At 46.5% G+C, this 23,475-nt stretch overlaps 1 protein-coding gene across 8 annotated transcripts in view; it reads right to left on the reverse strand.

The window, feature by feature from the left end:
• Positions 1-23,475, reverse strand: part of LOC129699113 (myc box-dependent-interacting protein 1) — a 144,843-nt gene that overhangs the window by 24,941 nt on the left and 96,427 nt on the right. For 2 of the 8 annotated variants that reach the window (XM_055638772.1, XM_055638775.1), the window contains 4 exons: positions 20,790-20,918; positions 16,983-17,087; positions 11,847-11,870; positions 6,171-6,314 (listed from right to left, as the gene is read on the reverse strand). The exons of 1 other annotated variant lie outside the window; for it this stretch is intronic. In XM_055638772.1, coding sequence (XP_055494747.1) covers positions 6,171-6,314; positions 11,847-11,870; positions 16,983-17,087; positions 20,790-20,918 — 402 coding nt within the window. The remainder of the gene's footprint in view (positions 1-6,170; positions 6,315-11,846; positions 11,871-16,982; positions 17,088-20,789; positions 20,919-23,475) is intronic. 5 more of the 8 variants (XM_055638776.1, XM_055638774.1, XM_055638777.1 and 2 more) reach the window with 5 other exon arrangements.

Raw genomic sequence — 23,475 nt, forward strand, 5'->3', positions numbered from 1 at the left:
ATTTAAAGGTCAGCAAAAAATAACTAAGAGATTAATTAAGACGGGGAAAATAGACTATGAAAGGAATTTAGCGAACAACATAAAAACTAATAGTAAGAGTTTTTATAGCTATATAAAAAGAAAAAGGGTGGCTAAGGTGAACGTTGGTCCATTGGAGGGTGAGACTGGAGAGTTGTTGGTGGGGAACATGGAAATGGCAAAGGCATTAAACGAGTATTTTGTATCAGTCTTCACCATAGAAGACACAAAAAATATTCCAACGCTGGATAAACAGGGGGCGGTAGGAATGGAGGAGCTAAATACTATTAAGATCACCAAGGAGGTGGTATTAGGGAAATTAATGAGACTGAAGGAGGATAAATCCCCTGGGCCTGATGGATTACATCCAAGGGTCTTGAGGGAGATAGCGGTGGGGATTGTGGATGCATTGGTGATAATTTTCCAAAACTCCCTGGAGGCAGGAACGGTCCCAGTGGATTGGAAAATGGCCAATGTAACACCTATATTTAAAAAAGGAAGTAAACAGAAGGCGGGTAACTATAGACCAGTTAGTCTAACATCGGTGGTGGGTAAAATGTTAGAGACAATTATTAAAGAAACACTAACGGGGCACTTGGATAAACATGACTTCATCGGACAGAACCAGCATGGTTTTGTGAAGGGGAAGTCCTGTTTAACGAATCTGCTCGAATTCTTTGAGGAAGTAACAACCCGGGTGGATAAAGGGGAACCGGTGGATGTGGTATACTTGGACTTCCAAAAGGCTTTTGACAAGGTGCCACATAAGAGACTATTGCTAAAAATAAAAAATTATGGGATTGGGGGTAATATATTAGCATGGGTAGAGGATTGGCTAACAAATAGGAAGCAGAGAGTGGGGATAAATGGTTCATACTCGGGATGGCAACCGGTAACTAGCGGGGTTCCGCAAGGGTCGGTGCTGGGACCCCAGTTGTTCACAATTTATATAAATGATTTGGAGGAGGGAACCAAGTGTAATATATCAAAATTTGCGGACGATACAAAAATGGGAGGAAAAGTAGGGGATGAGGAGGATAGGAAGAGTCTGCAAAAGGATATAGATAAGCTAGGTGAGTGGGCAACAACTTGGCAGATGAAATGTAATACTAATAAATGTGAAGTCATTCACTTTGGGAAAAAAAATGATAGGGCAAGTTATTTTCTAAATGAGGAGGAGCTGCGTTGTAATGCAACGCAAAGGGATCTAGGGGTATTAGTACATGAATCACTGAAAGTTAGTATGCAGGTGCAGCAAGCAATCAGGAAGGCCAATGGAGTTTTGGCCTTTATTGCTAGGGGGATTGAGTATAAAAACACGGAGGTCTTGCTGCAGCTGTACACAGTATTAGTGAGACCACATTTGGAATACTGTGTACAGTTCTGGGGTCCATACTTAAGAAAGGATGTACTAGCCCTGGAGGCAGTGCAGCGAAGGTTTACAAGATTAATTCCTGCAATGAGGGGATTGACATATGAGGAAAGGTTAAGTAGGCTGGAACTCTACTCTTTGGAGTTTAGAAGAATGAGAGGCGATCTCATTGAAACATATAAGATCGTGAGGGGCCTTGATCGGGTGGATGCCCCGAGGATGTTCCCAATGATCGGGGAAACTAGAACTAGGGGACATAGTTGCAGAATAAGGGGGGGCTCTTTTAAAACTGAGATGAGGAAGAACTTCTTCACCCAGAGGGTGGTTAATTTATGGAATTCACTGCCCCAGGGAGCAGTGGAAGCAGAAACTTTAAATATATTTAAGACTAAAATAGATGTTTTTTTAGCTGCCAAGGGGATAAGGGGCTACGGGGAGAGGGCAGGGATATGGACCTAGGTATGGTTAGTATAGTAAGACCTGAGTGATCTCCTGGACAAGTGTCGATCGCCTAGATTGGGGTCGGAGAGGAATTTCCCGGATTTTTTTCCCGAATTGGACCTGGGTTTTTATCCGGTTTTTTGCCTCCCCCAGGAGATCACGAGGTTCTTGGGGTGGAGAGGGGTGATAGCGGTATAAAGGGGAGGGTAGTGTCTTGTGTTCTGTGTCTTGTGTCTACTGTTTGTGGGTAAGTGTGTCTGTTTAGTGTTCAGCCATGAGCGAATGGCGGTGCGGGCTCGATGGACCTGGTGGTCTGCTCTCGCACCTACTTTCTATGTTTCTATGTTTCTATGTTTACCTCGGTGCACGCGACAATAAACTGAAACTGAACTGAAACCGATAACTGTTCGGACAAAGGACGACTCGCTGACTTAGCAACTTTCCACGGCCGTTACCCCGGCCCTGCTCAATGTTGCAGCATTTCACATTCCCAGCAGCAGTTTTGCGATGTTACGAGCATGGAGAGGAGCATGTCTGAAACCAGACGAGGATTCAATTTAACGTCCCATCTGGGGATTGGGGGTGGGGGGTGGGGATTAAAAACCATATGATAAACGACCGCTGCAAAGGCATCGTCAGCTGCGGTGTTCGTGCTGAAGTCCCTGGAGTGCGATTTATGCACATGATCCTCTGACTCAGCAAGACCCACAACCTCAACACAGAAATAGTTACTCTCTTCCAGCTGTAACCAGAACCAGACTAAGCATCAGTTCATAAGTAGACTAAAACGCTGGGGAAAATCAGCGGGTGAGGCAGCATCTATGGAGTGAAGGAAATGGGCGACGTTTCAGACTGATGAAGGGTCTCGGCCCGAAACTTTGCCTATTTCCTTCCCTCCATGAATGCTGCCTCACCCGCTGAGTTTCTCCAGCATTTTTGTCTATCTTCGATTTTCCAGCATCTGCATTTCCCTCTTAAACATAGGTTCATTAGTGATAAGAGCAGAATTATGCCATTCGGCCAATCAAGTCTACTCCGCCATTCAATCACGGCTGATCTATCGCTCCCGCTCAACCCCATACTCTCATGTTCTTAAGATCATTAAGTGATAGCAGCAGAATTATGCCATTCGACCATGGCTTCATGGAGTAATAGTGTGAAAACAGGCCCTTTGGCCCAACTCTCCCACACTGGCCAACAATATCCCAGCTCCCCTAGTCCCACTTGCCTGCGCTTGGTCCATAACCACCCAAACCTGTCCTATCTATGTATCTGTCCAACTGTTTCTTAAACAATGGGATAGTCCACCGTCTACTCCGCCATTCTATCAGGGCCGATCTATCTTTCCCTCTCAACCCCATTCTCTCCTGTTCTTAAGATCATTAAGCAATAGGAGCAGATTTTGGCCATTCGGCCCATCAAGCCGACTCCGCCATTCAATCAAGGCTGATCTACCTCACCTAACTCCATTCTCCTGCCTTCTCCCCATAACCTTGTGGAGAGGTAAAGTGTGAGTCTTTGGCTCAAGAGACTGAGGCAAGGAGGCTATCAGCAGCAGATGGGAGAAGGTGGTTCCATCAGCTCTGGGAGTGTGTCTCATTATTTTATTATACATTTGGCTGTGGTGGTAATGGCAGGCAAGTTGTTGCAGTGTGTCTCATGCAGGATGTGGGAAGTCAGGGACACCGCTATGTTGCTAACGTCATAACAAACATCAGTCACAAAGCGTGATAGCATGAAGTATACAACATTTGTTATTTCAAGGGGACCAGAATATAAAAACAGGAATTAACCTACAAACCTGTACGCATTTGGAGTGTGGGAGAAAACCGAAGATCTCAGAGAAAACCCACACAGGCCATGGGGAGAACGTGCAAACTCTGTACAGACAGCGCCCGTAGTCGGGATCGAACCCGGGTCTCTGGCGCCGTAAGGCAGTAGCTCTACCGCTGCACCACCGTGACACCCACAATTGAGACAATACTCAGCATTTAGTAATAAATAAGTTAAATGACTAATGTGTTTTAAGTTCTTTAAAATCTGTTAAATTTAGTCAGGCTTGGGGACCACTGCACTATTTTATTCTGTGAACATTCCAGGAATGAGTGGGGAGGCATATGATGAGCGTTTGACAGCACTAGGCCGCCACTCGCAGGAGTTTAGAAAGCCGAGGGAGGACCTTGTTGAAACTTACAGAATAATGACAGGCATAGATTTAGAGTGGGTGTGGAGAGGATGTTTCCACTGGTGGGAGAGTCTAGGACCAGAGGTCATAGCCTCAGAATTAAAGAGCCCTCTTTTAGAAAGGAGGTGAGGAGGAACTTCTTTAGTCAGGGGGTGGTGAATCTGTGGAATTCATTGCCACAGGGGGCTGTGGATGCCGACAGTGGATATTTTTAAGGCAGAGATAGACACATTCTTAATTACAACGGGTGTCAAGGGTTATGGGGAGAAGGCAGGAAAATGAGATTTGGAGACAGAAGTCAGCCATGATTGAATCGTGGAATAGACTCGATGGACCGAATGGCCTAATTGTACTCCTATAACTTGTGCACATGCTAATTGTGTTTATCAGAAGAATGATTTGATTTACTTTTGGATTTCCACTAGTCAGTACATTTGTAGAGGGGGGGGTTAAGAGGGGCCAGCTGAGTAACTCCAGCTTTCAAAATATGTTACCGATTCAGAGGCAGTCACGGTGGCGCAGCGGTAGAGTTGCTGCCTTGCAGCAAATGCAGCACTGGAGACCCTGGTTCAATCCCGACTACGGGTGCTGCCTGTACGGAGTTTGTACGTTCTCCACGTGACCTGCGTGGGTTTTCTCTTTGATCTTCGGTTTCCTCCCACACTCCAAAGACGTACAGGTTTGTTGGTTAGTTAATTGGCTTGGTGAATGTAAATATTGTCTCTAGTGAGTGTAGGGTGGTGTTGATGTGCGGGGATCGCTGGTCGGGCGCAGACTCGGTGGGCCAGATGGCCTGTTTCCGCGCTGTATCTCTAAAACTAAAACAAAAAAGGTGCAGGAGTAGGCCCTTCGGCCCTTCGAGCCAGCACCGCCATTCAATATGATCATGGCTGATCATCCACAATCAGTACCCCGTTCTTGCCTTCTCCCCCATATCCCTTGATTTCTTAAGCCCCCAGAGCTAAATCTAATTCTCTTAAAAACTGTGTGTGTCAATCTGGGGTTAACCTTGTGTTTCCCCACTGCAAGAATAAAGGCAAGTCTCCTTTCATGATGCCCAAAGGGTTTTACAGTCAACAAAACACTTCAGGAATGCACAATGAGCCAAGTTCCAGCACACAAACTTCTTCAAAGCGGAACAGAAAGAATATGCAAAAGAAGTGCGCATACGAACACTAATTTCCATCAAGTTTCCACCCTCTGGCCCAAACTGTGCTGTTGGCACATTTAAAAATAATTTTAAAATCAACAGAATAATTAAGGGAAAAACCTCAAATGCTAAAAGTTGGCACTTTATGTACCCAGTCATGGTCATAATGTCGTCAGGTCCATCAGGAATAGGAGTAGAATTAGTCCATTCGGCCCATCAAGTCTACTCCGTCATTCAATAAAGGCTGAACTATCTCTCTCTCCTCACCCCATAACCTTTGACACCCGAACTAATCAAGAATCTAATCTCTGCCATCAAAATATCCACTGTCTCGGCCTCCACAGCCTTCTGTGGCAAAGAATTCCACAGATTCACCACCCTCTGACTAAAGAAATCTCCTTCCTAAAGGAATGTCCTTTCATTCGGAGTAAACTCAATGAAAGAGTTTGATGTGGGGTCCTGATCCGAAATTCTTGATTAGCAAGGGTGTCAGGGGTCATGGAGAGATGGCAGGAGAATGGGGTTGAGAGAGGCAAGATAGATCAGCCATCACTGAATGGCAGAGTAGACATGATGGGCCAAATGTCCTAATTCTGCTCCTATCACTTATGAACAAGACAACATAGAAACATAGCAATTAGGTGCAGGAGTAGGCCATTCGGCCCTTCGAGCCTGCACCGCCATTCAATATGATCATGGCTGATCATCCAACTCGGTATCCCGTACCTGCCTTCTCTCCATACCCTCTGATCCCCTTAGCCACAAGGGCCACATCTAACTCCCTCCTAAATATAGCCAATGAACTGGCCTCGACTACCCTCTGCGGCAGAGAGTTCCAGAGATTCACCACTCTGTGTGAAAAAAGTTCACGCACAAAAAAGAAAAAAGAACAACGCACAAACTCGTGATATTGCAGATTGGGTACACTTGCACTTAAGAGCAAATTGAGAATGTTAGACATGGCAAGCACACATTCAACCGCAGCGACAATGATTCACACTTACTTCAGCAGCGACTGGTGTTTTCTCCTCGTGTAGACTGGGCTGTGTCGACCAGTCCACTGCAAAAGTGATCTCACTAAAACCATCCCCAATAGCCATGCTAGGGGAGGGGTCCGAAGACATGCTGTTAGGTGCATTCTTTTCAGGCTGGGGCAGTGCAGCAAGGAGGAAAGACAGGACAAAGAAACTTAGTGAGACAACAGGCCATAAATCGAGAGACCCACAGAATCAAATGCAAGAGCACCAGAGTACGTGACAAACAAACTGTTCCAATAAATGCACTTCAGTTCAGTGCAGAGATATACAGCACAGAAACAGGCCCTTAGACACCGATCCCCGCACACTAACACTATCCTACACACACTAGGGGCAATTTTACATTTCATACCAAGCCAATTAACCTACAAACCTGTACGTCTTTGGAGTGTGGGAGGAAACCGAAGATCTCGGAGAAAACCCATGCAGTCACGGGGAGAACGTACAACCTCGGTACAGACAGCACCCGTGGTCAGTATCGAACCTGGGTCTCTGGCGCTGTAAAGCAGCAACTCTACCGCTGCACCGCCGCACTGAATCGGTTTGATTAATTCTCTAATGAAGATCTTGACTGCATATTTAAAAACCATTCAGGCCCTGTGCAAGCAACCCAGTTTGGAACTGAGAGGAGGGAATGAAATGCTCGAGCCAGGCTTTTGAAAACCTTATCTTAACATTTCTGCATTTAAAGAGAATTTGATTTTCTTTTACCATAATCAGCTGAGCCAAATTTCGATAATACTTACATTAAGAAAAATCAGTGACATGAAATGACAAATATATCGAATCACTCACAATCCCATTAAATGGGTTAAAATAGGTTGAAAGGAATTAAATAAATGCTCAAAGTCAAGCAGCAACAGTCAACATTTCAACTCAAATAGTTCATCTAGGGACAGTAATGGTGGCGCAGCGTAAGTTGCCGCCTTACAGCGCTTGCAGCGCCGGGGACCTGGGTTCAGTACTGATTACAGGTGCTGTCTGTACAGAATCTGTACGTCTCCCTGTGACCTGTGTGGGTTTTCACCGCGATCTTCGGTTTTCCCCCACTCCAAAGACGTACAGGTTTGTAGGTTAATTGGCTTGGTGTAGGTGTAAATTGGTGTGTGCGTGTGTGCGCGTGCGTGTGTGTGTGTTAAGGTGCGGGGATCGTTGGTCGGCGTGGACCCAGTGGGTCGACGGGCGTGTTTCCGCGCTGTATCTCTAAACTAAACTAGATAAACGGGAGGCAAGGAATTAGTGTTTTAAGACATTTAGGTTTGGTGCAGGAAGTGCTTTAGCTGAAAGGACTGGTTGAAATGGTAGGCAGATGTGAAGGGCAGGGATTGCAACTCCCACCTGCATGCAAGTCTACGGAGAATAGGGAAGTGGTTGGCAATGTTGGAGAAAAGTAATGTACGTGTGTGGAAATATGGTCTCTTCAGAATACTTAGAGGGAACCAAGACTGCTAGTTTTTGTTTCTCAATATTTCCTGATAACTTTTGTCTGCACCCAAGGATATCACCTCTTCCCCCGTCCTCCACAAACCCCCTCTTAACCAAAACCTTAACCATTCTGTCATATGGTGAGAGAAGGGAGCAGCTGGGCTTGTACACTACGGAGTTTAGAAGGATGAGAGGGAATCTCATTGAAACATATAGGATTGTTAAGGGCTTGGACGCACTAGAGGCAGGAAACATGTTCCCGATGTTGGGGGAGCCCAGAACCAGGGGCCACAGTTTAAGAATAAGGAGTAAGCCATTTGGAACGGAGATGAGGAAACACTTTTTCTCACAGAGAGTGGCGAGTCTGTGGAATTCTCTGCCTCAGAGGGCGGTGGAGGCAGGTTCTCTGGATGCTTTCAAGAGAGAGCTAGATAGGGCTTTTAAAAACAGCGGAGTCAGGGGATATGGGGAGAAGGCAGGAACGGGGTACTGATTGGGGATGACCAGCCATGATCACATTGAATGGTGGTGCTGGCTCGAAGGGCCAAATGGCCTACTCCTGCACCTACTGTCTATTGGCTATAAAGGTTATCCTATGCTGAGCGTTTGTCGGCACTGGAGTTTAGAAGGATGAGGGGGATACCTCATTGAAACGCACAGAATAGTGAAAGGCTTGGATAGAGTGGATGTGGAGAGGATGTTTGCAATAGTGGGAGAGTCTTGGACTAGAGGTCATAGCCTCAAGAATGAAACGACGTTCTTTTAGGAAGAAAACGAGGAGAAATTCATTTAGTCAGAGCGTGGTGAATCTGTGGAATTCTTTGCCACTGAAGGCTGTGGAGGACTAGTCAGTAGGTATTTTTAAGACAGAGATAGATAGATTCGTGATTAGTACGGGTGGCAGAGGTTATGGGGGAGAGGGCAGGAGAATGGGGTTAGGAGGGAGAGATAGGTCAGCCCTGATTGAATGATGGAGTAGACTTGATGGGCCGAATGGCCTAATTCTACTCCTATCCCTTATGACCTCTCACCTTCATAATTGAAAACTTGCCCATTTTCACTTCATTAATTGACCTGAACTGTTCACTCACTCCATGGATGCTGCCTGACCAGCTGAGCTCTTCGAGCATTTTTTGGAATTCCACCATGGCAGCTTTTTAGTTTAGTTTTCAGAGATACAGCACAAAAACAGGCCCTTCGGCCCACCGAGTCTGCACTGACCAGCGATCCCAGCACACAAACACTATCCTACACACACTAGGGACAATTTAAACCTACACAAAGCCAAATAACCTACAAACCTGTACGTCTTTGAAGATTGGGAGGAAACCGGAGATCAAGGAGAAAACCCACGTGGTCACGGGGAGAACGTATAACCACGGTTGTGACAGCACCCGTAGTTGGGATCGAACCTGGGTTTCCTGCGCTGCAAGCTACAAGGATGTGGCCAGGACTTGAGTGTCTGAGCTGTAGGGAGAGGTTGAGTAGGATGGGAGTTCCATTCCCTGGAGTGCAGGAGGATGAGGGCAAGGTTCTTATCGTGGTGTATAAGATCATAAGAGGAATAGGTAGATGCACAGAGTCTCTTGCCCTGAGTAGGGGGAATCGAGAGTGAGGCCGGGGTGGGAAAAATGTAATAGGAATCTGAGGGGCAACTTTTTCATGGGTATATGGAACAAGCTGGCAGAGGTGAGAACGGAGAGGTTGAGATGGAGTTTCTTCCCAGAGGCAATTCGGACTGTAAACGCCTATCTCACCAGGGACTAACTCTACTGAACGTTTTTCCTTCCATTAATATGTGTGTTATGATTGTGTTTATAATTTGTTTGGTTGTTTTGTTGTTTGTCTTTTGCACAAAAGTCCGCGAGCATTGCCACTTTCATTTCACTGCACATCTCGTATGTGTATGTGACAAATAAACTTGACTTGACTTGACTTGAGGAGGTAGTTGAGGCAGGGACTATTGCAACATTTAAGAAACATTTGGACAGGTACATGGACAGGACAGGTTTAGAGGGAATTGGGTTAAACGCATGCATGTGGGACCAGTGTAGATGGGACATGTTGGCCAGTGTGGGTAAGTCGGGCCGAAGGGCCTGTTTCCACGCTGTATGACTCTATGTAGACGTTGTAAGAGTAAGTACACCAAACCTTGTCCCATATTTACAATGCACCGATGCATGTTAAAAAGTTATGGCCTCACTGAGTCTGATGCAGCCGTGCATGCAATGACTGCTGTGCTGTACACCAATGCATTGTTTGAGAAGTATTATTTTACTCATTTGCAACAGATGACAGTTTAAACAATGGGACCAATCACTATAGGAGTGTTAAGAATCGCATGTAAATGATACTTTCAGAAATCCAGCAAGAGACTTAATTAAATCGAACAGGTTATAACCAATAAGCAGATATTCATTTAGATTTTGCGTGGGTGTGCATCAGAGGCTCTACAACAGTATGCAGCCACAACTTACTGGCATCCAGGTTGTCCACAAGCTCCAGGCTGCATTTTTACATGGCACCTCCAGAAAGTCATAAGCCCACCACCAATTTTCTGACATCTTTGGCTCCAGAGTCTTTCTGGATTATCCGTTTTTGCCGGACCAGCAGAGGTCGCGGGCTCATCGAGAGGTTGCCAACCGCACCGGAAAGGTCTGCCTGGGGCGGTTCAGGAGCCGGGATGCCGGAACTCAAAGTTGGCTCTGGGAATGAATCTGCTGGCTGTGGCTGGGCCAAATGTTCCAGTGCCCTTCCCCCGGCGGGTAAATTTGACCAGCCCATCGGTCGCTGAAGTCGGATCTGTCGGCGGCCGGGCTGGCGTTCCGGAGCCCCGGAATGGGGGCAAATCCGATCGGCCGATCAGCCGGCCTAGGCGCCACAAATTGAGGGGGGGGGGGGCTTCAGAGGAGGATTTGAAGTGCACTCTCCAAATTTTGTCCGGATTACAGGAGTTGCCGGACCACCGGTTGACGGAGAGGGGGGGAAAAATAAAAAATAAACGGTGGTGAACCTGTATATAATGCTGTGATAAATGAACAAAATTCCCATCTAAGGCAGACAAAAGTGCTGGAGAAACTCAGTGGGTGAGGCAGCATCTATGGAGCGAAGGAATAGGTGACATTTCGGATCGAGGGCCTCGACCCAAAACTTCACCTATTCCTTCGCTCCATAGATGCTGCCTCAGCCGCTGAGTTTCACCAGCACTTTTGTCTACCTTCGATTTCTCCAGCATCTGCAGTTCTTTCTTTAAAAATTCCTATCGATGTGCATTTTAAAACAAAAGCACTACATTTTCCCAACTTGGGGTTCTCAAAACAAATTCCTAGAAGGCCTTTGTCCCAAATCCTGAATTGCAGAGCCAGGAATCTTCAGCCAGGAAGCTACTTAATTTTCCCTGAAATAAAAAGACTCTCCAAAATTGGGCGAGACAAAACAGTCTTATTCTCAAGAGAACACCCATGCTATAAAGTGAAAATGCAAAGGATTATCAAATACGTACACAGATAGAGACGAGACCAACAAGAATAACATTCACGAATGCACAAAAGAGAGGCTCTGCCTTCAATGCAAAGCAATGGGTACAAGCTCAGGACTTTGGCTGGGAAGGGGAGGGGGGATGATGCAGAAACACAACACAATAAAAGCACTCTAGACACGAAGATATAGACACAAAATGCTGGAGTAACTCTGCGGAGTCAGGGGATACGGGGAGAAGGCAGGAACGGGGTACTGATTGGGGATGATCAGCCATGATCCCATTGAATGGCGGTGCAGGCTCGAAGGGCCAAATGGCCTGCTCCTGCACCTATTGTCTATTGTGATGGGGTGACGTAACGAGTCAAGGCACCTCTTCAGACGAACAGTCAGGGGAGAGGGAAACTAGAGATATGGAAGGGTAGGATGTCGAAATGACAGATCAAAGGGGTCACTGATCAGGGGAATGTAGAATGGTTCATTGTTGGCTGGGGGGAAGGTAGCACATGTGGCTGTGGTGGCGAGTCTGGGTTATAAAGTGGTGATCTAGCTGGAGGAACCACACAGGGGATGAGCACAATGAAGAAGGGAAGCACTTAACCCCCTCCAAAGTGGAAATGACAAGAGCCGATGAAAGCAGTTCACACACAAAATGATTGCAAATTAAAAAAAAAGGTGTAGGCATCAAACAGACAGACAGTGGACTTGTGCATGCTGAAGTGTTTTATCCGCATTGCTTACCTCCCACATATCCCAAGGTACAGTCTAGCATGTTGAATGAAATACGTTAAACATGTGAATGGAGAAGTCATGTTAGTAAGTTGCACTTTACACTGGTACCGTTACTCTCGCCGAAGGTAGACACAAAATGCTGGAGTAACTCAGCGGGACAGGCAGCATCTGTGGAGAGAGGAACGGGTGACGTTTCGGGTCGAGACTCTTCCACAGACTGAGAGTCGGGGGAGGTTTCGCGACCCAGAAACGAAGGGTCTCGACCCGAAATGTCACCCATCCCTTCCCTCCGGAGATGTTGCCCGTCCCGCTGAGTTACTCCAGCATTTTGAGTCTATCTTCAGTGCAAACCAGCATCTACAGTTCTACGCAACACCCTTATTCTCACCCTTTCTGTGGAATATATCTAGCGACAAGCTTTGCATACATCCTAAATTGAAGGCTTTTACACCATACGTGTAATGCTGTGAATAGTTGGCAAACTAGCTTTCATAGAAAATTCAACACAGGTACACTTCCAGTAATTCACAATTCTTTGTCCATTCCAAGTGTTTCTGGTGCAGCTAGATGAATAATTACATGGGAAAAATTATTTTCAAAACCAATGTTCTAAACGCATTGTGTAAAAGGAACTGCAGATGCTGGTTTACACCGAAGATATGGACACAAAATGCTGGAGTAACTAAGCGGGTTTTGAGTATCGGAGCAGGGAGGTTCTACTGCAGTTGTACAGGGTCTTGGTGAGACCACACCTGGAGTATTGCGTACAGTTCTGGTCTCCTAATCTGAGGAAGGACATTGTTGCCGTAGAGGGAGTACAGAGAAGATCACCAGACTGATTCCTGGGATGTCAGGACTTTCATATGAAGAACGACTGGATAGACTTGGTTTGTACTCGCTAGAATTTAGAAGATTGAGGGGGGATTTTATAGAAACTTACAAAACCTTAAGGGTTGGACAGTTTAGATGCAGGAAGATTGTTCCCGATGTTGGGGAAGTCCAGAACAAGAGGTCACACAGTTTAAGGATAATGGGGGAAATCATTTAGGACCGAGATGAGGAAAACATTTTTCACACAGAGAGTGGTGAATCTCTGGAATTCTCTGCCACATAAGGTAGTTGAGGCCAGTTCATTGGCTATATTTAAGAGGGAGTTAGATGTGGCCCTTGTGGCTAAAGCGATCAGGAGGTATGGAGAGAAGGCGGGTACAGGATACTGAGTTGGATGATCAGCCATGATCATATTGAATGGCGGTGCAGGCTCGAAGGGCCGAATGGCCTACTTCTGCGCATATTTTCTATGTTTCTATGTCTCTGGGTAAAAGGAATGGGTCACATTTTTGGGTATGAAGAAGGGTCTCGGCCAGAAAAGTCACCCGTTTCCTTCTCTCCAGAGATGCTGCCTGTCCCGCTGAGTTACTCCAGCATTTTGAGTCCATCTTCTGAGTCAAACACATTGTTGAGCAATTCCCTAAAGCATTCGATAGCTTGCTCCAGCTATCACCAAGATAATGTCAGGGTCATCTAGGAAATCGGATGAAATAACACAAGGGTTGACTTTCCACAACTTCATTTCCGGTTGAAGAATCGATCAGAGGAAACAACAGTCTACGCTGCAAAATTAGATTTCGGAGGATGTTTGGTTGATAGGCAAACTGGCAAGGAAAAATGGAGATAGACACAAAAATACTGGAGTAACTCAGCGGGTCAGACAGCATCTCTGGAGAAAAGGACAAGGAAAAAAAGGGAACTTGGAGGCACATACCAGGGGCCTTGCATTGGGCACTCCGTCAAGGATTCATGCAACCATGTGGATAAGTTGACTTCAAGATCCAAAGAAAATAGCGGAGTCAGGAGATATTGGGAGAATAGGTTGCAGAGATAGGTTGAATAAGTTAGGTCTTTATTCTCTGGAGCGCAGAAGGTTAAGGGGGGACTTGATAGAGGTCTTTAAAATGATGAGAGGGATAGACAGAGTTGATGTGGACAAGCTTTTCCCTTTGAGAATAGGGAAGATTCAAACAAGAGGACATGACTTCAGAATTAAGGGACAGAAGTTTAGGGGTAATATGAGGGGGAACTTCTTTACTCAGAGAGTGGTGGCGGTGTGGAATGAGCTTCCAGTGGAAGTGGTGGAGGCAGGTTCATTGGTATCATTTAAAAATAAATTGGATAGGCATATGGATGAGAAGGGAATGGAGGGCTATGGTATGAGTGCAAGCAGGTGGGACTAAGGGAAAAAAAGTTGTTCGGCACGGACTTGTAGGGCCGAGATGGCCTGTTTCCGTGCTGTAATTGTTATATGGTTATATGGAGAAGGCATGAACGGGCTACTGATTGGGGATGATCAGCCGTGATCACATTGAATGGTGGTGCTGGCTCGAAGGGCCAAATGGCCTACTCCTGCACCTATTGTCTATTGTCTAAAGTTTCAAAAATGTAGTCAGCAAGGTTCTTGATGGAATGGTAAATAGACCAAATGATTACCATTTGAGTCTGAAGAAGGGTCTTGACCCTAAAGGTCACCTATTTCCTTCGCTCCATAGATGCTCCTCACCCGCTAAGTTTCTCCAGCATTTTTATCTACAAATGGATACCATAATCATTTCCACCAAGATGCAGCACAGAACACCCACAGGAGGCCCTTTACACCAAGGTGATCCAAACTGGACAACTCCTCCCCCTTCTGTCGTGGGGTAGACTGGCTCCCCTTCTCTCTCTCCCCCCCACCCATCCCCCCCCCTCCCAACAATCTTTGAACAGCCCCAAACCTGGACTTTCAACTCATCACTAACTTCAAGTCCCATGAGTTTTGTTGTGTTTTACAGGTCAATTTCCCTCCTGGGATAAATAATGTTCTATCGTATCGTATCGTATAATGCTGCCTTAGCCTAATCCCAGAAATAGCCTATTACACACTGGTCTGCCTTGCGTCACAGGAAAGACATTGACTTGCGTGACTAATGCACGCTGACCAGATGGGGCAAGGACGAGTAGATGGGCTGAAGGGCCGTGTTCCATTTCTGGATTCCTTCATTGCAAGATTTGCTCAAGCTTTTGACGCTATCAGACCCACTTATTGGAGGGCCAAATAGCCTACTCCTGCACCTATTGTAAACTGACGAAATGTTGGAAATGTTTGCGTCGGAATGCGCATTGAGGCGATATAAAGACCAAGGGGACAGCTATCGTTAAAGACATTGATGCCATTTTCAACCATGGCTCAACCACTAACCAAACCTCTGCATAAGATGCTGTTGAAAGCATGAATAACCTTAATACAAGCAGGTCAGTGGTGAACTCATCACCAATCTATTGATTTGGGGCGATCAGCCATGATCACAATGAATGACGGTGCTGTCTCGAAGGGCCGAATGGCCTCCTCCTGCACCCATTTTCTATGTTTCAATTTTTAAAAATGCCAAAGGATGGTAGGAAAGAGGCACCAGAATAAATATTTGATCTGTTAATCTGTTCAACATCGAGAAAAAATTTCTTTGGAATGATCATGGCAGATGCCAAGGTTCAGTGTTGTTTGTGTATTGAACATTCTGGGTTAATAGGCTTCCAAGTGACACTGCACCGGGACTCGTGAAAATGTCCAACCAACCCAAGCAGTTTACCAGCAACTCCATGCAACTTGACTTGCACAGAACTGTGATCTGACCACTGTTGGTCAGAATATAGTCTCAGTCCACTTGGCTGTTGGGTCTGTGAATTAACTTTGTTTAGTTCAGAGATACAGCGCGGAGACAAGCCCTTCGAGTCCGCATCGACCAGCGATCCCCGCACACTAACACTATCCTACACACACATACACACTAGGGAAACATTTATACATTTTTATACCAAGCCAATTAACCTACAAATCAGTACGTCTTTGGAGTGTGGGAGAAAACCGAAGATCTTGGAGAAAACCCACGCGGGTCACACGGGGAACGTACAAAACACGTACAGAGAGTGTGGTTCGCTGGTTCGTAGTCAGGATCCGTAGTCAGGATCGAACCAGAGTCTCTGGCACTATCAGGCAGCAACTCTACTGCTGCCCCACAGTGCTGTCTTTTTTCCCCGCAAAAGGTCCTACATTTTACGAGGCTGCACAGTGGCGCAGGGGTAGAGCTGCTGCCATACCATGCCAGGGACCAACCAGAATTCAATCCTGTCCACGGGTGCTGGCTGTACGTTCAACCTGTGACTGTGTAGGTTTTCCTCCCACATCCCAAAGACCCGCAGGTTTGTAGGTCAAGTGGCTTCTGTAATTTGTCCCCAGTGTGTAGGATCGAACTAGTGTACTGGTGATCATTGGCCGGCATGGACTATGAGGGCTGAAGGGCCCGCGTCCACGCTGTATTTCTAATCCACCCTGTTGCACTAATCCACAGATTAATCTTCTAGCGCCTAGCTTCAATCAGGCTGTAGACAGATACAGCTCATTCAGCTGTGACTCTCTGGGAAATCAAAAGGAGAGTGATCATGTGTTCACCACTCCTTCCCAAGGACACGATGATAGCCTCAAGTAATTCTTATACCCAACCAGTAGAAGTTGCCAACTGTCCTGTATTAGCCGGGACATCCCATATATTGGGCTAAATTGGTTTGTCCCATACGGGACCGCCCTTGTCCCGTATTTGACTGCTACTACTCGGGTCGAGGGGACTGTTGGGTCGGAGCGCCGCTTCCGGCCCTGCCTCGCCCGTCCCGGCGTAGTGCAGCCCATGGAGTGCAGCAGCAGCAGCAGCAGCAGCAGCAGTGCCTCGCCCGTGGCCCCGTCGGTCGGCAGCCCGGCCAGCTGTCCGACCTTCGGACATTCATTTACCGCCGACCACCACCACCACCCCTCCTTCTCATGGCCGATCATCGGTTCATGAGTTGGATGGGGCGCCGGACTTTGAGCGCCCGGGGCAAAACTCCTCAGCTGGCCCGCCGGCTGGGCTTAGTGTGCAGTCCAGCACCCGGGCCAACTCATCATTCACCCAGCCACGGCCGAGTCGGTCAACGAATTGCCGTCGGGAATTTGTCCCGTATTTTGATCGTTTTTTTGTCCCTTATTCGGGAGTGAGAACGTCGGCAACCCCAAGTACAAGTGTCAATGCCTGGAATATTTTTGGTGAATAACCCAGAGACGAAATGCGGAGCTGAACCAACCTGGGAGACTGGAGAAGGTGCCCTCACTACTGGAGTAGATTCTGGCTTCAGAGGTTCAAAGTCCAGGAGGGTTCCTTCATCCTGCAGAGGCCCAGGAGCCTCAAACTAGGGTGGAGTTTGCGTGCACAAGGGAGAGAGAGAGAGAGAGAGAGAGAAAAACAAAAACACAAGAGAGAGCAGTTTACACCTTTGCCACAAGTTACAACACAATGAAGCACAAGCAAGCAAACATCAATGGAGGACAACGAAGGGAGAGATTGAACTTCCATCGCAGTGAGGAATGCGGAGGAGTCACTGTGGTGGATGTTTATGTTAAAATGTGTTTTGTGTGTTCTGTTGCTTTTTAGTGGTATGACTGTATGTCAAATGAAATTCCTCATATGTTGTAAAACATAACAGGCTAATAAAATATGATTATGATTATTACGATTATGAAAATGTGGAGATGCACATTTTGGATATGAAATGCCAGTTCAGTTTAGTTTATCGTCGCATGAGCCGAGGTACAGCAAAACGCTTTTGGTGCGTGCTAACCAGTCAGCGGAAAGACAATACATGATTACAATCGACCCATTTACAGTGTATAGATGCATCATAAGGGAATAACATTTAGTGCCAGGGAAAGCCAGCAAGGTCTGATCAAGGATAATCCCAGGGTCACCAAAGATGTAGATAGTAGTTCAGGACTGCTCTCTGGTTGTGGTAGGATGGTTCAGTTGGCTGATAACAGCTGGGGAAGAAACTGTCCTTGAATTAATCCTAACAGGATCTATCCAAGAGGAAAATGACCAAAAACACTTGAAAAACATTCAATTTTGGGAGGTGAGGAGACACTTTTTTGCAGCGTAGCTTCACGAAGAGAGTGGTGATATGATGGAACGACTCTTGCCACAGGATAGGGGGGTACCGTTGAGGCCTTTTTTCACACAGAGAGTGGTGAATCTCTGGAACTCTCTGCCACAGAGGGTAGATGAGCCAGTTCAATGGCTATATTTAAGAGGGAGTTAGATGTGGCCCTTGTGGCCAAGGGGATCAGAGGGTATGGAGAGAAGGCAGGTACGGGATACTGAGTTGGATGATCAGCCATGATCATATTGAATGGCGAGGCAGGCTCAAAGGGCCGAATGGCCTACTCTTGCACCTAATTTCTATGTTTCTATTTCTATGTTTCTATGTATTCACTGGAATTTAGAAGGAAGAGAGGGTATCTTATAATAACATATACATTTATTGAGTCTGTCAGTATGAAGAAGGGTTTCGGCCCGAAAAGTTGCCCGTTTCCTTCACTCCATAGATGCTGCTGCACCCGCTGAGTTTCTCCAGCACTTTTGTCTACCTAAAATTATTAAGGGATGGCACAGGCTAGATGCAGGAAACATGTTCCCGATGTTGGGGGAGTCCAGAACCAGGGGCCACAGTTTAAGAATAAGGGGTAGGCCATTTAGAACTGAGACGAGGAAAAACATTTTCACCCAGAGTTGTGAATCTGTGGAATTCTCTGCCTCAGAAGGCAGTGGAGGCCGATTCACTGGATGGATTCAAAAGAGAGTTGGATAGAGCTCTCAGGGCTAGCGGAATCAAGGGGTATGGGGAGAAGGCAGGAACGGGTTACCGATTGTGGATGATCAGCCATGATCACATTTATTGGCTCGAAGGGCTGGATGGCCTACTCCTGCACCTATTGTCTGTGTGTCTATGACGTGTTGGCTTGACCTCTGTACTAAATCTTGAAGCCTACGTTGAATATATTTAGTTGAGTACATGACCCTCTTCAGCTGTATCAAATTAATGGACAACATTTAGACTCTATTTCCTTTGTTGATTTATAAAGAGGCGGAGCGGAAAAAATAACTAAAAACAGATGCTGCAAATGGGCAGCGGAAGTAATTGATAAGACACAAAATGCTGGAGTAACTCAGCGGGTCAGGCAGCATCTCTGGAGAGAAGGAATAGGTGACGTTTCGGGTTGAGACATTTCTTCGTACTGAGAGTCAGGAGGGTGGGGGGGGGGGGGGAATCTAGAGGTATGAAAAAGTTCAGAACAAATCGGAGCCGGCAGCGATGACCAAGGAAGGGTGGAGCCCACAATGGTCCATTGTTGGCTGTGGAAGAGGTGATAACGAAGGGGATATGGAAGCGAGCGCTATGGAACCGAGACGAGGAAACGCTTTTTCTCACAGAGAGTTGAGAGTCTGTGGAACTGGTATAAACCAGCATCTGTTTGATGAGGTGTCTTGACCCGAAACATCCAGAATCAGCCACTGTTTAAGAATAAGGGGTACGCCATTTAGAAGCCCTTGGAGTGTAATATAGATAGATAGGTGTGGACGTGGCGAGCTGAAGGTCTCCATTCTGTGCCACACGACTCGGACTCATCTTAAAGTAGAGCCAAAATAGACGGTAACCATTGACCAATAATTGCAGACACTTTCTTCAAACCTTAACATCAAGTAAAACTGCCGAAGTTGAACAATCAATAAAATTCAAACAACTTTTTAAAATAAACAAAGCAGCCAATCCATTCCACCTGCAATTATTGAAATCTATTCATGCTTAATTCATGCTGCTGTGATTCATTCAGATACTGGACTGGTGTTGTCAGTCACAGACAAAGCTGCCGGACAAATAGCCTTTAGACATTTCCGAGGTATTGCATGCAAAGTCTGGTCTACGTGAACATGCCAAGCATGGGTGTCAGGGGTTACGGGGAGAAGGCAGGAGAACGGGGTTGAAAGGGAAAGATAGATCAGCCGTGGTTGAATGGCGCTGTAGGCTCGATGGGCCAAATGGCCCAATTCTGCTCCTAGAACTTACGAAGCAAAAAAATATATTAATCAAAATTTGACATCAAATTACAAACTTGCACAAGCAACTAAACACACAAAAACGTTTGCAAGATCTTGGGCTGCCATCCAAACCTATACAAATGGAAAAATCTTTCACCATGCATTTCAAATGCAAATCTCGTGCATTTTGTTTCTGACTGTTTGGACCTCCTGCAATTAAATGTCTGTCAGACTGCACTGGGAAAAGGAGGAGAAGGCCATTTGGCCCTTTGAGCCTGTTCCACCATTTAGCTAACCAGTCTAACAGAAAACTTTAAAACCGATCCATAATTCAGGATAATCTATCCACAAAATAGACATAAAATGCTGGAGTGTATGGAGTTTGTACGTTCTCCCCGTGACCTACATGGGTTTTCTCCGGGAGATCCAGTTTTCTCCCACACTCCAAAGACATGCAGGTTTGTAGGGTAATTGACTTGATAAAAATCGTAAATTGTCCCGAGTGTGTGTAGCACAGTGTTAGAATGCAGGGATCGCTGGCTGGCACGGACTCGGTGGGCCGAAGGGCCTCCTTCCGTGCTGTATCTCTAAACTAAACCTCAGCGGGTCAGGCAACAGCTCTAGAGCAAAGGAATAGGTGATGATTCGGGTCGGTCAGAAGATGGGGTCCGACCCAAAATGTCATCTATTCCTTTTCTCCAGAGATGCTGCCTGACCCACTGTGTTACTCCAGCATTCTGTGTCTATCTTTGGCATGAACCAGCATCTGCAGTTCCTTCCTGCACAATTTAGGATACAATGACAAATAAGGTGGCAGCCCAAGTCTAAATGAAACCTCCAAGAGTGCTATTACTGGGTGATTTAGGTGACTAATACAAACAGTCGCCTGTTAACACAAGGCATGCTTCATGCACCAACAGGTGAAGATTAGATGAAAGGGTTAACGGTGGCAAACAGTGTTAAGATGAGGTTGATGGCGATTCACAATGGAACTGGGGGGGCAAGTGTGGAAATCGCAAACCTGAGAAGGCGTCGTCACACTTATCTCTGGGATGTAATTGTCATCAAAAAGATTGAGGATATTTTCTTGCTTGATGTCCTTGGATGGCGTGACCTTTGGAGGAGGGGGCACTGGAGGACCTTTCCTTTGCTGCACGTGCACAGAGAGACGTCAATAGCAAAAGGCAACGTGACCACAAGCCGAACATTTCCCCCGCAAACATCGCTTCCGAGACCAAATCAGCAGGGAGCCATCAAGAGCAGAACCAACCGATACAGAAAGCACACATTGACATGGAAGTGATCAGGTAAGTTGCAACTTTTCAAAAGTTACCACAGTAATACGTAGTTCAGTTCATTGCCACGTGTACCGAGGTACATTTAGAAGCTTTTTGTTGTGTGATATCCAGTCAGCAAAAAAAAAAACTATACACGCTTACAATCGAGCCACCCACAATGTACAGATACAGAGTAACGGGTATAATGTAAAGTCCAAGGTAAAGTCCTTAACATTCAAGGTAAAGTCCAACTTAAGACAGTCTCTAACTGTCTAACAGTCTCCAACTGATGCAACGAGACCTGGGTGTCATGGTACACCAGTCATTGAAAGTAGGCATGCAGGTGCAGCAGGCAGTGAAGATAGCGAATGGTATGTTAGCATTCATAGCAATAGGATTTGAGTATAGGAGCAGGGAGGTTCCACTGCAGATGTACAGGGCCTTGGTGAGACCACACCTGGGGTATTGTCTCCTAATCTGAGGAAAGACATTCTTGCCATAGAGGGAGTACAGAGAAGGTTCACCAGACTGATTCCTGGGATGGCAGGACTTTCATATGAAGAAAGACTGGATAGACTCAGTTTGTACTCGCTAGAATTTAGAAGATTGAGGGGGGATCTTATAGAACTTACAAAATTCTTAAGGGGTTGGACAGGCTAGATGCAGGAAGATTGTTCCTGATGTTGGGGAGGTCCAGAACAAGGGGTCACAGTTTAAGGATAAGAGGGAAGTCTTTTAGGACTGAGATGAGAAAAGCATTTTTCACACAGAGAGTGGTGAATCTGTGGAATTCTCTGCTACAGAAGGTAGTTGAGGCAAGTTAATTGGCTATATTTAAGAGCGATTTAGATGTGGCCCTTGTGGCTAAAGGGATCAGCGGGTATGGAGAGAAGGCAGGTACAGGATACTGAGTTGGATGATCAGCCATGATCATATTGAATGGCGGTGCAGACTCGAAGGGCCGAATGGCCTACTCCTTTCTACTCCTATTTTCTATGTTTCTATGTTTCTAATGTGGTGATTGGCAGCTTATCATCCCACCACAAAACCCAAACCAGACCAACAAGCGGCGCAACTGTATAGTTGCTGCTTTACAGCGCCGGTAGACCAGGGTTCGATCCTGACCACGGTGGCTGTCAGTACGGAGTTTGTACGATCCCCCCGTGAATTTTTGCACAAACTGCAATCTTCGGTTTCCTTCCACACATCAAAAATTAACAGGTTTGTAGGTTAATTGGTTTGGTACAAGTGTAAATTGATCCTAGTGCGTGTGTCGGATAGTGTTAACGCGAGGGGATCGCTGGTCGGCGCGGACTCGGTGGGGCGAAGGGCCCGTTTCCCCGCTATATCTCTAAATTAAACATTCACTTAAAACAGCAGCATTCCAGACAGACACATTTTGCTATCTGCTGTCCATTACATTAAACATCGAGTCCATTTGATTTATTGGGAATAGCAAGCTGCTGGCAGCCGTGCAATAACACGCCCAACATATATAATCTCCCAGTGAGAGATGGTGCATTGCACCTCCCTGTAGCACAAGGCCGACCGATGAATCACCACAGGAGGGGCAGAATGACACCCACAGCAGAACAATGCAACACTGGCAGGCCAGTTACCTACACGGGTTCACTCAGAGGTCGGTCCACAAACCATCTCTTCAGAAAAAGTCAGAAGCGAGCCATTTCTCCCCCAAAATATGTAAAAGCCTACTTCCCAAAATAGTTGAGCCTCCCCTTCCTAATGTTCTATATTTACTCGCAGTAGGGCGGCACGGTGGCGCAGCGCTACAGCTGCTGCCTCACGGAAGCAGGACCAAGGTTCGATCCCAACTACGGGTGTTTCTCTGTACGGAGTTTGTACGTTCTCCCCGTGACCCACGTGGGTTTTCTCCGGGATCTCTGGTTTCCTCCCACCCAGGGTCTCCATTGTCCTTTGCCCCCCAACCCCCCCCCCCCCCCCCCCCCCCCCCATTGTTCATTGTCCTTCCCCTCCGCCCTCATGGCTGTCCTCCCACGCCAAGTCGTCCGTGGTTCTTCCCCTCCCACAGTGGTCCTCTGTCTGAATCTCATCGGCCACGGGTCAACCCGCAAGACATCGCCACCGCCGCGAGGCTTCACCACAGCCGCTGCCGAGGTACTCCTAATACTTATGAGTGGAGGCAAATCTTACTCCGTCCCAAACCTTAGTTCAGAGGGGGGCAAATGGAAAATGCTTAGAAAAAGAGAGGTTGTGGCAAAACAACAAACAAACAGAGCCGCGAGGGTTGCTGTTGCGTAGTTGCCAGTTTTCTGTGGAGTTTAATGGCTATAATAGAGCAATTGTTACTACTTTTGAGATTTTTCAAGTTCTTTTCTAGGGTCTAATAAGTTTAATTTGACTCACTTTACTTCCATATCTCTAACTTCTTTTCTAGGGGCCCATAACCTT

This window comes from Leucoraja erinacea, chromosome 7 (genome assembly GCF_028641065.1).
Source record: "Leucoraja erinacea ecotype New England chromosome 7, Leri_hhj_1, whole genome shotgun sequence".
Classification (NCBI taxonomy): domain Eukaryota; kingdom Metazoa; phylum Chordata; class Chondrichthyes; order Rajiformes; family Rajidae; genus Leucoraja; species Leucoraja erinaceus.